This window comes from Triticum dicoccoides, chromosome 4A, assembly GCF_002162155.2.
Source record: "Triticum dicoccoides isolate Atlit2015 ecotype Zavitan chromosome 4A, WEW_v2.0, whole genome shotgun sequence".
NCBI classification, from domain to species: domain Eukaryota; kingdom Viridiplantae; phylum Streptophyta; class Magnoliopsida; order Poales; family Poaceae; genus Triticum; species Triticum dicoccoides.
In genome coordinates, this window is record NC_041386.1 from 642,400,500 (window position 1) to 642,415,191 (window position 14,692).

Consider the following 14,692-nt stretch of genomic DNA (forward strand, 5'->3'; position numbering starts at 1 on the left):
CCCTCCGGCTGAAGCATTAGCCGGTGGTTCCACTCCGATGAGCGATGGGGAAGAGAGCTGCCATTTGCGTTGAAGCATATACCTCCGGGGCTGCCAGACGTGGGGATGACAAAGGGATCCGCCCCGGCTGGCCGTAGTCTAGTGTAGTGTATCCTTGTCTGACTGAAGCTCCGCGCGACCGTACGTGCACATAGTTTTACGTTTTTGGTTGAAATATGTCCAAAATATAGACGTTTTCATATGATTTGTATGAAATCCGTCATGTTTATATGAAATGCGGTCGTGTTTGCATGAATTTTATCTGGTTGTTGAAAAAGAGTTTGAAATGTATGCGGCTACAATTGGATGGCGGCCTCCTGCGTCCATGTCCGCGGACGGATGCGGGAGGAAATTTGCGGGTTGTCGTTAAAGTTGTCATTATGCAAAAACATTTATCAAAATTATGAGTAAAATGTGCGTTTGTTCATTCATAGGGATGGGTGTGTGTGCGTATATGTAAACGCCCGCGTCTGTATTGTGTTTAAAAGAAAATTTAAACTAAAACATATCTTGGTCCCTAGTCCTGGCCATGAGTAGCCCGGCCCGAAAAAGCCCGACCCGGCCCGGCCCGATGCCGCTCCCGGGCCGGGCTCGGGCCTAGATTTTGAGCCCGAAGGCCGGGCCCGGGCCCATCATTATTGTGTTTTTCCGAAGGACGGGCCGGGCGGCCCGAAGCCCGACGGGCTTTTACATGTTCGGGCCGGGCTCGGGCTTGGGTTTTTTGCGTCGGCCTTGGCTAGACCCGGCCCGAGGTATGGCCAGGTATATTGGTCCCCGAAGAAAATACGTGTTTGGTACTTCTATGAAACACGATAGTTATATGTAAGTTGACTGATTTGTAATTTGTGCGAGGAGAAAGAAGAAAAAAGGACGGTCATTGGATCTTAATCTAACGACCCAACTTAGTGAAATGGTAGCAAAAGTCTCGCAAAAAGAAAAAGAAATGGTAGCAAAAGGCCAATGCTATTTTAGTTAGTGTAGTTAGTTATGTAAAGTAAACCTTTTACGGGTGATGTCACGATGAAGCCGAGTCGAGCTGGCCGGGGTAGATTTGGTTAGCTGGTCCGTCCGTCCGGCACATAATCATACAGTATATAGAGTGGGGGGTGGTAATGGAGGGTGGGATGTCAACGTTGCGGCGTGCTTTCGGGCGCCGGTCACCACTCCGGCCAGCGATGCCTCCCTCCTCTCTCATAGCCCCCATGGCCATGGGGGACCGAGGGAACGTACCTACCCGGTCGAATAATTGTCAAATGGCATCTCGTACGTCTCGCCTCCATGGATCGACGATGATATATGATATACTGATACAACGCCCCGGCCGTACGGGTGTGAACCGGACGGCGGAGAAAACGTCGGGGATGTTGTGATCGGAACCACCACGGCACCGCCTATTTGGAGCGCCTGCGCTAGCACGACGGTTGGTGGCCCGGGTAGGGCTGCGCAGGCACCCGACCGGCTGCTGGAACTCTAGCTAGGTTTCCTTTCACGTGCCACCTTCACTCCAGGAATCCCACGGAACCGTCAATTCATCGGTTTTTCTATCTTCCGGAGTAAACAGAGGAAACCTAGGCCGCATTCGTTGAGATTTTGTATGGAGTACCAGCTTGATAGCCGAAAAGAAATCAGTTTTACTAAAGCATATCTGAATGTGACTTAGCACATCTAAATCTTATGTCAATGAATTTACGTAGAGATTCGTGCAAAAGAATTATTTTATCATTTATTTTTCTTTTAATTTGATATAATTATTTAGATGTGCAATAATTAGAGCATATCTAGATGTGATCTAGACACGCCCGAAAGAAAAAATCTGCTTAATATACAATAACAAGCACCGCTTTCGATCTGGCCGTTGGCTTTGGTGCATGTCCTTTGTGAGCCTAATGACAAGGGGCGACTCTTTTTCCTAGAGATACCAAGGACAGACTTGGAGATAACACTGGCTTACTTCTTTGCTGTACAGAACATATACGAGTACCTACTTTTATCCATATATAATTCTGTTTTTTTTAAAAAGCTTTTATTCATATAATCCTCTACAGTTGTAAATATTTAGAGGGATGTCCCTTCTTAGCTCCTCTCTGTAATTCAGCTTGTCCTATCTCTGTAATTCATGTTGTACTATGTACCCGAGCTGAGTTTGAATGAAAGTTTGGCGCTCTGGGCGCCTTTTCTTGTTCAAAAAAAAAAGAAAAGACCATGCGTGCCTAGCTTGTCTGGACCGTATATATAGCAGTTCATGTTTAATAAGTGACATCTTTTTTTTAATAAACATGGTCAGACTTAAGCAATCTAACCTAAGACTTTAGTCTGGATGCGTGACTTGTCACAACATTTACACGGCCGCTCGATCTACCTTGTGGCCTTGACCCGTCCCCTGTCGTCGCGTCGTCGAGCCCCCCCCCCTCCCCCCCTCCCTCCTACTCCTCGGCAATGGAATCAAACCGGACCGTCATTCCGCAACCCTACTACCCTCTCCCGCACCTACCTTTTCCTCACTCGACAATGCCGGAATCGGCTTTTTAGCCACTGACGAGCCCGCCGTCGCGAACCTCCACACGTTTGCCACCCGTGGTCAGCCAGGAACCAGACAGAGGGACCTTGAAGACGACAGAGCAAATTCAAGCACATGAAATAACCAGTCGACGGTGCCAGAACCGGAGAAGTCGATTGTTGTCAGTGCCCCTACTACATGACTGCTTTCGTCGCCTCCATGCCCGGGGAACCTCCTGTGTGGCCACCTAGGATGAATCGGCAGTGTCCTCCGCCACTTTGGGGCCTTAGCCGGAGGTAACTTGCCGGCCACTGTCACTCCGACCCCGTCTGCCATAAGGTATTTGTAAAATTGCCTCTATGTTTATTTTATTTTCATCAAAGGAATATCTCAAATGGATCATTAAAGTCTCTTATGTTTAGCTGAAAGGTTGTGGGAGATGATCTTCGATGATTCATCGCCGGAGTAGGAAATAAGAGATGATGAATTCAAGTTGACGCCTGATACGTCCATTTTGCATCATATTTTTCTACTGTTATTTACAATATTTTTGATCAATATAATACTTTGTAGAGCAATTCTAACGCCTTTTCTCTCTTAATTTGCAAGATTTATATGAATTGGGAGATTGCCAATAGCTGAAATTATGGACCTGAAAAATTCATGTCAGAGATACTTATTCTGCGCATCTCCAAATGAGCTGAAATTTCACGAAGAATTATTTTGGAATAAACAAAAATTATTGGCGAAAATAAATACTAGAGGGGGCCACCCAGGTGCCCACAAGGCACCAAGGCGCGCCCTGGTGGCTCGTGGGGCCCCTAGCTAGCCTCTGGTGCCCATCTTATGGTATATAAGCCCATTTGTCCTAGAAAAAATATGGAGAGGACTCTCGGGACGAAACACCGCCGTCTCGAGGCGGAATCTGGGCAGGAGCACTTTTGCTCTCCGGCGAAGCAATTTTACCGGGGATATTTTCCTCCGGGAGAGGGAAATCGAAGCCATCGTCATCATCAACGACCCTCTCATCGTGGGAGGACCAATCTTCATCAACATCTTCACCAGCACCATCTCATCTCAAACCCTAGTTCATCTCTTGCATTCAATCTTTGTATCAATTCTCAGATTGGTACCTGTGGGTTGCTAGTTGTGTTGATTATATCTTGTAGTTGATGCTAGTTAGTTTATTTGGTGGAAAATCAAATGTTCAGATCGTTGATGCTATTCCATACCCCTCTGATCTTGAAGATGAATATGATTTGTGAGTAGTTATTTTTGTTCTTGAGGACATTGAAGAAATCTTGTCATAAGTAATCATATGAATTTGGTATTCGTTTGATATTTTGATGATATGTATGTTGTTATTTTCCTTAGTGTTGCTATGTGAATGTCTATTGCGTGATACTTCATCATCTTTGGGCCTAAGAGAATGCACTGTGGAGTAGTAATTAGATGATGGATTGCTAGAGTGACAGAAGGTTAAGCCCTAGTTTATGCGATATTCCATAAGAGGCTGGTTTGGATCCATATGTTTAATGCTATGGTTGGATGGTTAGAGGGACTGTGGTATCCACAGCCCACTAGGGTTCAAATCCTGGTGCTCGCATTTATTTCTGGATTTATTTCAGGGTTTCCGGCGATGCGCATTCAGTGGGAGGAGACGTTCCCGCCGCCGACGAGGTGCCTACGGTGACTTCATAAATTTCAAGATGATATGCTGGCTCAGTCTTTCAGAGGTGCTCATAGGGGTAGGGTGTGCGTGTGGGCATTCATATGGGTGAGTGTATGCGCGTGTATATGAGCGCTTATGTCTGTACTGATGTTTTAAAAAAGATTTATCTTAATTCTTCTTCATAATTGCAGATACTTGCGAGATGAGTTAATTATAAGTGAGAGGTTTGTTAAGTAAGAACAACACCCAAGCATCGGTTTACTCATATATCAAATTATCAAAGTAGCAAGCGTGAATCAGAAAAACACGATGAAAGTGACTATACGAAATTCCAGTATGTCCTTAAAAATGCTTTGCTTATTATAAGAGACTGTTTTGACATGTCTTTTGCTATAAAAAAAATTGGGTTACCTTCCTACATTTTTGTTAACATTACTAAGATTGTACGTACATGTGATCCAGATCTATGGACTGGAGTACTTGAGAGTTCCCACTGAAGAAGATACCAAGAGACTAATGAAACAAAATGAAGAGAGACGTTGGTCAGGGACGCCTGAATTGATTGACCGTATGCATTGGACATGATAGAATTGGGCTGTTTTGAGAAGCCCGACTGTACATGCTCTAAACGATAGCAAATGCGTAAAACCTTTCAGATTCAGCCAGACACCCATGGACTAGGGGGACGCATTGGCAAGATGGCCGGTGCAGTTTTATCCGCATGCAGTGAGCCGTTTAATTTGGCAGTGGATTTTCTGGCAACTCGGCAAAGAAAGGATCAAGCTCGAGATTGCCACTGGAACGCACAGGGCACTCCCTGTAGCTCATGTGTCAGCTTATCACGGGTCCTCCTCTCGGCGGCATGCGGAGGCCCTCCTGCTGCCATGGAGGTTTAACTGTTTGATGACTGCCAACGCCCAAGCGCCAGGACGACGACATTGACCACCGGCCATGAGAAGGACCTCAGTCTTGGTCGATCGCTGCTGGAGGGTGAGACCTTCACAAGCCAACAACTGCTGCTACTGTGCTGTATGTAGCATGACTGACTGGTAGTGAACACATATGATTTTACAGTGCCATTCACTACCAGCCAAGCCCCTGATTTTTTTTTTCGAAACGGAGACCAAAGATTTGCCTTATCTATTAAATAAGAAGAGGATAGAGTTTGTTACAAGGGCACACTTTTAGACGGCATGAAAGATTACTCACACAAAATAATGTTTCCTAATTTTTCTGCTCCGGCGGTGATCCAAAGGTTTGCCTCGCAGATGATGTTGTTTAGCAAGATTGGTGGCGGAGCACTCTTGTTCCGAAAAACACGGGCATTCCGCTCGTTCCAAATGGTCCATGACACGAGCATGGTTAGAGAGGCCATGGCCTTTCTGTTGGGGACTCCGGCGCCGGTCCTATTTGTCCACCATTCCTTGACTGAACTCTCAAGATGCCACATAGAGGTGTCCATATGATGAAGCCCAAATTTTGCACTGACCAAGTTCCATAGCCTAATAGTGAAGCGGTACTTGAAGAAAAGGTGCGGTCCACTTTCTTGCTCTCGCTTGCAAAGGGTGCAAAGACCACAATTTGGCCATCCACGTTTTTGTAGTCTATCCGCGGTCCAAATTCTGTCTTGGATAGCCAACCTAGCGAAGAATTTAGCCTTTGGTGGCGCCCAAGTTTTCCAAACCATTTGGTCCATGGGAGAGAGAACCAAGCCAAGGAATTGGGCCTTGTAGGCGGAGGCTACAGTGTAGTGCCCGCTTGTCGTATGCTTCCACACAATAGTATCTTCAGAGAGTGCATCCAGATGTACATCATTCACAAGTATCCATAGTGTGAAGAATTGTCGGATGTGCTCAGCGGAGACAACCGTGGAGGTGTTGATCTTGAGGATCCATGCATTATTTTGTAGGGCCTCCCGCACCTTCCAATTCTTCCTTGAGGAGGCCACAAAGACGAGCGGGGCAACATCCTTAGGCTTGCACCCATGGAGCCAGGGTGAATCCCAAAAAGGCGTTTTAGCGCCGTTCCCCATGGTGATGGTCGTGGATGCATAGAAGAAGTCAAGGTCCTCCTCATTACATGGATTTCCCAAGCCCACCCACAACTTTTGTGGTTCCGTCCATTCAAACCATGGCCATCTCAAGTGCAAGGCCCGCGCGAATTTATCGGTGTTGAGAACCCCTAGGCCGCCATATTCGCACGGGCGGCAAACCATCTCCCAGTTTACCTTGCACTTGGCGCCCGTCATCTTATCCGATCCCGACCAAAGGAAAGCCCGCTCCAGTTTGTTGATATTGTGAAGAATGCCCGGCGGTATGACCAAAGATGTGATGAAATAGACCGCTTGCGAGGTGGCGACGGACTTAACAAGTGTCGTCCGTCCAATGGTGGTGATGTTTTGCCCCTCGTATGTCACCAACTTGGCCGCAATTTTGTCCTCAAGAAATTGCAAATCCACCTTCTTAAGCTGCCAGACGGACAATGGAAGACTCAAGTATCTTATGGGGAAGGACGTATGCCAAGCCCTTGAATGCGAGCTTATGGGAAAAATGCCCTGCTCTGAAGCTGCAATCCTAGTATTTTCTTTCTTTCTATTTTGCTCGGGTAGAGACTATGGACTAGAGGATGCATACTACCACTACTCCATCCGTTCCAAAATGTAAGACATTTTTTGACATGGTCTGACATTTTGAGACGGAGGGAGTGCTGTAGTGTTGGCTGGGATGGAGCGGCGGGTGGACATATTGCAATCTCGTGCAGTATTCGGGTACCACATTGTTGGCCCAGCTATCTAGGGTAGCCCAGCATCTGATGATGGTACAACGGCGCTGTATGTAGTGGATGTATTTCTTCGACAAGTATTTTCGAACGGAGGGAGTATGTCTTTGGTACTAGAAAAAGGACAGGCTGACTGGAACCAAGGGCGAACAGCAGAGACCGGCTTTTCTACCATGCACGGGAGGTACCGTGCATGCATAGCTGAGCTGTTTATGCTTTTATGGGAACCCTGCCACTTTGTCCACTATGATATTTCTTTTTACCTCCATGCTCTCATAATCATTTAGTGTTGTGTCAGAAATGTTACAGTTATTTCTCCAAAAAAAATGTTACAGTTACGTGCGTGATTATGGAACTTGCACAGTGCAAATATTCATCTATTCTCTCCTTCCACAAACACATGCTTTACACTATAAAAGGTGCTAATTAATTCAAATGTTTTATTATGTTTCAAAAAAGAACAATCACACTATTTCACTGTGGTTCATTTGTTCGAAATTGTATCATAATGTTTCGTTCCGTGTCAATACACTTAATAGGGAAAGTAGTGGCTGAGCCTCAACTTAATAGGCATTCGTTCTCATGAATTTTTATTAGGTTTTATCGTGTTCTAGATTGCATCATTATGTTCATACAGTTTCATCATGTTTCAAAATACGAATTTAGAACTTGTGAAAATATATTTAGAAGTGGTCTTGTTTCAAAGTCCTAATCGCAAGGAAATCAAATATTTAAATGAATAATAAATTGAAATTGTGATTCAAAAAATAAAATATATTGAAGCTTGGAAATCATACGAAAATGTATGGATGGGTGAGGTACTATTGTGTCAGGGGGATATAGAACAGAGGTTGCTAGTGGTCAATATATGCCATAATTTAACCGAAAAAAGGTATGGCTTAATTTGTGACTCATTAAGGTATGGCTTAATTTGTGACTCATTAATGTGTGTGGACCAGCATGCATGAATCCATCTTCAAGAGAATGGACGGCTGAGCCATGCACAGTAGAATCTCTTTTCTCGCGAACAGCAGTGTTGTTGTTGTGGTTGCCTGAAAACGTTGGAAGAAAGAAGGTAACGTTGAAGGTGCAACGGCAACGGGGACCAACGCCATTGCCACGCGCCGACCCCGAGAGTTGAAGCCCAAACAGCAGCAGCATGGAGAGACTGTTCGTGTGCATGGGAAGAGAACAACTGGTCGGTCAGCTGGCGTGCCTGCCAGAGACACAAGAAGCAAGCCCCTTGTCTATCCGTAAGTAACAGTGTCACTCACAGCTAGTGTGCCACATAGCGCGTGCGCGCACGCAATCCAAGGCCCCGCTCACCGGAAGAAGGTGGTGGCGGGCATCGCTGCGCCGCATGCACGAGCATGAACGGTCACCGCCACGCGCGCGCTCGCTGCTTCGCCCGGCAAGAACTCCCTGCCGTTCTCGCTTGCGCTGAGCAAGGCACTGCGACGGGCGGCTGCCTGCCTGAGCACGCTCAGTGCCATCGCCGGGCGGCTGATAGAGATAGGCCACAAGGACGGCCGCCGCAATCATGCCGGAGTCCAGTCTCACTCATGATCAATGCCGGCCGACGTGTGTGTGGAAGACGACAGAGGGAGAGACTAGAGAGGGCAAGCTGCGTGTGCGATTTCTGCTGTCTCTGGGCGAACGGAACTGTTGAGGCAACAGCGTGATGGGGGCGGGGACGTCAGCGGGTGACCACCGGACGGAATGGCGAGACCACGTACTACACTACCACGGCTGCTGCGGCACCTGCAGTGGTCTCTGGGGATGACCGATGTTATAATTCTGGCCGGTCGGCCGGCCGGAGCCGGAGAACGGTCAACCGGAGCTGCCTCAGCAGGCTCGCGCCATTAACTAACAACCAGCGCGCCGTACCATCCATCCCTGTTGCATACGGAGGGAGTCGGGATGCATGCATGCATGCATGCGCGCGCGTGATCAACAAGCCCTGCATGCAGCGCCGCTGAGCTCACCAACAGGAGGAACACGCCAGTGCGAGGCAGATTCCCGGCCGGGATAACCAACACTTCTGGCTGGTCACCTGCCTGTCTGCCGCCAATCCATCCCAGATGTGTCCAACGTGTCATTTTTCTATTATTATTTTTGAAACGACGGCGAAAGATTTGTCATTTTCATTGATTAAGAAAAAGAGAATTGCCCGGTTAATTGACGGAAAAGTGGGCTAAAACCGACACGACCCAACCCATATGACATGGGCACCACAGGCTAACCTGGCCGCCGACATGGAACCCGAAGCTGTAGAGAAGAAAAAGACATCCACGAATGAGTCGCAAGTGTCAATGTCATCACCGATTGCCTCGAACAGGCGACTCCGACTTCATCATAGAGCTTCATCATCGGAGGCAACCTGCAAACTACATCAAAACCCCCGACGACACATGCCAACGGATGGCCACACACGCAAGCAAGTGACAACTCCGACTTTGACGATGAGCATCACAAGGAAAATATGCAGGACTTGCGCCGACCATGCCCTTCACAAACGACCACAAAGTGTCTGCCATCGTCGCCACCTGGACTCGCACCACCACAGCTCCTACTTCAAAGCAACCAAGCAATCAACGGAAGGGCACCTCAGACACGCCAGGAAGAACCGACTACCGAAGTCCACGCCGCAACCCGAACTCCTCTCCATGCCATCATCGTTGCCAACACAGAAACCAGCACCCCACCTCGGCAAACCACGCGACGAAGATGTCGCCATCCACCGGTCTCCCAGTCGTAGCCAGCTCCACGACGATGCCTCCAAAGAGGAGAAAGACCTCCATCGCCCGATCCAGCTGACCGGAGGTTTCCCTCCGGAGCCAAGGCTGATTGATTACCAGCAATCACATAGCTCAAACCTTAGTGGATGCACATGCTGGGGATTAATGGGATTCTTTCTGCTCCTACCTTGGTCCTTTGCCCAGTCCCACCATTGCAAGGATTGTGCACTCATTTGGCATTCCCAAGGAGAAGATATCATTGCTGCTGCCAGGACAACCGAATTGCGGAAAGATCATGATCACAGTAAGGTGGGTCACTGCAAACCTGTCGGCAGTCCCACCTCACATCTCCAACTTGCACATACATCCAGTATTCCAGTTGCCATCAATTTCATTAAACTGAAAGCCCAATGACGAATACGCCACCAGGTAGGTAGTACAGTATCGGTTTGCAAAGCGCCAAGGTGCGTGCAGCGACCCAGATCTCCAATGCACTGCCTGCAAAAGTCATCAAGATCTACCAAGTTTCATAGAAACACCCTTTCTTGTTTCAAGCATAGCAGCTATCTTCACGGAATGTTCAAATAACAGAAATAAATAAAAATCTTCTATAAAATACAAGCTACGCCGGTGAATTTTGAGTACCACATAAGAGCTTCAGCTGAGGACAATCAAAATTATAATACGGGCCTCACACATGTACATATGAGTGAAAGGCAAAAATGCATTTACCTACCAAACTAGGACTATTAGAAACATTGCCAGCACAGTTGGTGCAGGGACCGTTTATAGGACATTGCTTTGTCATTTCCATCTACTCCTGAACATGTAACTCAGCATTCAGAGGACAAAAATGTCAGTTTTTCCAGATTATATGGACAAAACTGAAACTCAGCGCTCAGTAGCAAATAGTGAACCACCACAGGAATCAAACATGCGTGTAATGCGACAGTCCTCACTTTCCCAAGGGATATTACATGAACAAAAATTGTAGATTGCTGGGCACAGTGTATCAAGATATCTGATGCACAAACTAATACTACAACCGTTCTCCGACAGGCAATAGTTGTATTGCCATTTGGAACTGGGCAGGTATGCTTAAAACGACAGAAAATTCACAGGGCAAATGTGAAAGGTATAAGCCACAGCACCCAACCATGCCCATGACTTATGTTTATCTGCCGCTTTCACGAGACACTCTTTTTTATGTTACTTGTTCGGCAAATCAGTTGATGGTAGCTGATTCAACCAGCCCAACCAGATATAATTCTTTGACAAGATCCCCATGAAATCAGAAAATATATGGAAACATTCTTCAAGTAATATTGATGAAAACTGTATACAATCATACATGATACCTATAATCTTGAAGGTGGGTAATCTGCATGCTCTGTCTCCCCAAATAGAACACATGACGTGATCACATCTAATGACATTGGGCGCCAAAATAGTAGTTAAAAGACCTGAGAGGGTCGCTGATGAAATCTTAATTTACCACTGAGTCATCTTCATCTAACAGATGCCAGGAGAGGCGCTAATTATCAGTTTTCAGGAAGCACGGGCAATGTGTTTGCAGGAAATACTGCAGAAGGTGATCCTTCTGCCTTCTTCCTTATCTGCTCTAGAAGCCTATGAGCTTCTCTTATCTCATAGTCTGAACCAGGGCCACAGCTTTCATAAGCATCTATAACTCGTTGTTGAAAATCCATGGCATTCTTGTAGCTGCAATAAGAAGCAGTATCGAATGTAAAATAGCGACAGGGGTATCCACGACATATACAAGTACTTTACTATAAATCGTTAGAACATGGTCAGAAAATTGCATCCAGTTGTTCCATAACAGATCTAACCCACAAAACATAAATTGAAGTCAGCAATCAAATAACTGACTGCTCAACAATGCATACACTAATTAATGTAGCATCTGCTTTTTACTATGTACATGCCCCCAAACTAGGGGGGAGAGGGGTTCAATTCGGTAAAATGCTGACAGCATCACACAAACCAACAGAACAAACATCAACTACAGATAGTTCAACTTGAATATAGTTTCGCATTCATTCATTACTCATAAAGGCATAAAGCACCAAACATGGGACCTTCAGTTTTTCATACAAGAGTTATATATTTGCTAATTAATGGGAAATCCATCCATATCTGCAGGTAGGCATGGAGTGTGCTCAAGAAAGACCAATTATAATTATGATAGGATATGTTCCAATTCTTAAGCTGACACGACCCGTACCTTTTCTGCCCTTACTAAGTACTCCCTCCGTCCCATAATATAAGAGCGTTTTTTACATTAGTGTAGTGTCAAAAACGCTCTTATATTATGGGACGGAGGGAGTAACAGATTAGCACTACATCCCTGCTTGGCCAAGCTTAAGTTTACACTTTTGGGTTTATAAGGTTAAACTGTGATGTAAGCAGGATTTCACTTCTAATTGTATACAGTTATTTTCTATCTCAATGTAGAGCTGTCCCTTGCTGTATTAGGAAACAACTAAACATTTTTTTTCCTATATTTCATCTATGCTACCACCAGAATGATATGGAAACAAAAAGTCTGCAAGCAAAGTTTATTATTATTATTTTGCAAGCACCAGCAGCAGGACTTCCAGAGACTCTTCTATGCAAACAACAACTGCAGCAGTGGTTGCATAATGACCTACTAATCATAACTGGCACTACACCATATAGTTGCTCAATTACTTAAGACAGGAAAACCAAATGAAATACTATTGAATGTGCTGCACAACATAACACATATTGAATGTTGACGATATTTCTGACGCTATCTCAGAATCCTCAGTCAGTTTCTACGAGACGGCAGAGCGGGAGTATAGTACTTCAACTGAGACATTTTGCATGCTGCCTTCAGTTCCATAGATAAACTCTGGATAACTTAATAGCCTACAGGTAACTCTAAATGATAGCAGCATCTTTATTTTAAATAATAGTAAAGACTAGTAAAGTATGAACAGGGCAAAATAAATTACCTCCCCATCAGTCCATACGCATTTGCAGTGCACTGAAGGATCTCAATGGAATCCTCATGTTTCGGCCCAAATGCAGCATTAATGATGTCACTTGCAAGACCAAAGAATTTAATAGATGATTCCGGTTGGCCCATTTCAATATAAGCCTCGCCCAGATGCTTGTAAGCAAATCCTAACCCAAAATGCATTGGTCCAAAGCAGTTCTTCAGCTTCTCAATAGCTTTCTCCAGAAAAGGAACAGACTCATCAATTCGTTTTGTCAGCAGGAGGAGAAAACCCATCCTTGCAGAGATGCTCCCCTGAATGTGCTGCATCCCTGAGGCACCCTCGAGAAATGCAAGTGTTTTCTTCATCAAACACAAAGACATCTCGAATTCATTCATTGACTCGTACAACATTGATATCTCGGTGTATGCCCCAGCGATCCGCTCAGTGTTTACGGAACGCTTTGCATCAAGAGTCTCACGAGCAATCTCCAAGCACCGCCTCGAGTCGCTGGACCTCTCCTCAGAGCACAAAATCTTCGCCATCGCGACAAATGCTAGTGCACGCTCCTCGCTTTCCTTGTTAGCCCGCTTCATCACCTTCTTAAGTTCATTCATCGCGTCCTCTGTTCTCCCCAACAGAATGCGCAGGCTGGCCCCGTCGATTTCAATCAGAGAAAGCTCTGCATCCAGCCCCAACCTCTCATACTCCATCCTAACAAGCTCATTCTGCTCCAACGCCTCCTCGCTGCGACCCAGCCCGGTATAAGCAACCACGAGGACCCGCCGGACCTTGGCCGCCTCGGCGGAGCCCTCACCGGACCGCTTCTCCGCAATCTCCAACGCCTTCAGACACAACGGCAGCGCCTTATCAAAGCACAGCACCCCCGCGTAGGCCTCGGCGGCGTCCCTGTAAGCATCGCCCAGCTCCGCGCTCCCTGCACCCAGGAACCGGCACTTGAGCTCCAGCGCGCGCTGGAAGCTGGCCACGGCTTCCCACCGGCGGCCGATGGCCGTCTTGGTGCGCGCGAGCTGGTCGTGCACGGCGGCGGCGACGGTGGCGGCCTCGGCGCCCCCGCCCTGCAGGGGATCGACGATCTCGGCGGCGGCCTCCAGGGAGTCGAGGCTGTCGGCGAGGGAGCCGAGGCGGCAGGTCGCGGCGCCCGCGAGGCGGAGCGCGCGCGCGATGGGGAGCGACCAGCCGCCGTGGGCCTCCTGCAGGGGCCCGAGCGCCTTGAGGGCGAGGTCGAGGGCCTTCTGGTGGTCGCCCGAGGACTCCTGGCGCTCGGCGGCCTCGAGGGAGGCGAGGGCGTCGGCGGTGGGCTGGGCGGTCGGCGCCCCATCGCGGGGAGGGGGCGTGGGTAGGGCTGCGGTGGAGAAGGGGAGGGTGCGGGGAGGCGGGGGGCGGTGGAGAGGGAAAAGGGGATGGAGAGGGACAGGGAGTGGGGGTCGGTGGCGGGCGAGGGGGCTGGAGCGGGCGGCGAGGAGGAGGGATCTGTGGAGGCGCCGCATCTCCGCCGGGTTTAGCGGCGGCGAGGTGGCGAGGAGGAGGAGGGTTTAAGCCGGGAAACGTCGCGCGGCCGGTGCGGCGGCGCCGGCGGGAAGTCCGAGTGAGCAGCGATCCTACACGGAGGTGCAGCGCTCGGCTCCCCCGGTCCGTTGGGCTTGAGCACGGTTGGGTAGGGCCGAAGGGGGAGCGCCGAGCCGCCGAGGCATCTCTCCTTTCCGGGTCGGATGGCCCACTGGCCTCGGGTTAGCAGGCCACTGCGTGACTCCATCCACACGCCTGCGTTCCTCTCCGGCAAGCTTTTCAGCTTAAAGCTTCTCAAAAAAAATCTTTTCAGCTTAAAGAAGCTATGCAAAATTTCGCTATAGTTCGTTTTTTGGGGGGCAATTTTTGCCAAAATTTGGTCAAAACCGTAGGCATGCGTACTGCCGTGGCCTACGTTGCACAGAATAAAAACGCTATGAAACAATTGTGTGAT

General features: G+C 47.8%; 1 protein-coding gene across 1 annotated transcript; it reads right to left on the reverse strand.

The window, feature by feature from the left end:
- Positions 1–11,010: 11,010 nt before the first annotated feature.
- LOC119287631 (protein KINESIN LIGHT CHAIN-RELATED 1-like) lies at positions 11,011–14,347 on the reverse strand. Its single transcript, XM_037567210.1, has 2 exons — positions 12,724–14,347; positions 11,011–11,446 (listed from the first exon to the last, which is right to left on the reverse strand). The coding sequence occupies exons 1-2, from the start codon at positions 14,217–14,219 to the stop codon at positions 11,266–11,268; spliced, it is 1,677 nt and encodes a 558-aa protein (XP_037423107.1). The 5' UTR covers positions 14,220–14,347; the 3' UTR covers positions 11,011–11,265.
- Between the last annotated feature and the right edge of the window lie 345 nt (positions 14,348–14,692).

What these genes read in the sequence shown, in the direction of transcription:
- LOC119287631 (XM_037567210.1), bottom strand. Translation starts at nt 14,219, where the DNA reads ATGCGGCGCCTCCACAGATCCCTCCTCCTCGCCGCCCGCTCCAGCCCC. An exon ending in GCGTATGGACTGATGGGGAG is followed by an intron (nt 11,447 to 12,723) that starts GTAATTTATTTT and finishes TTCTTATTGCAG; the next exon opens with CTACAAGAATGCCATGGATT.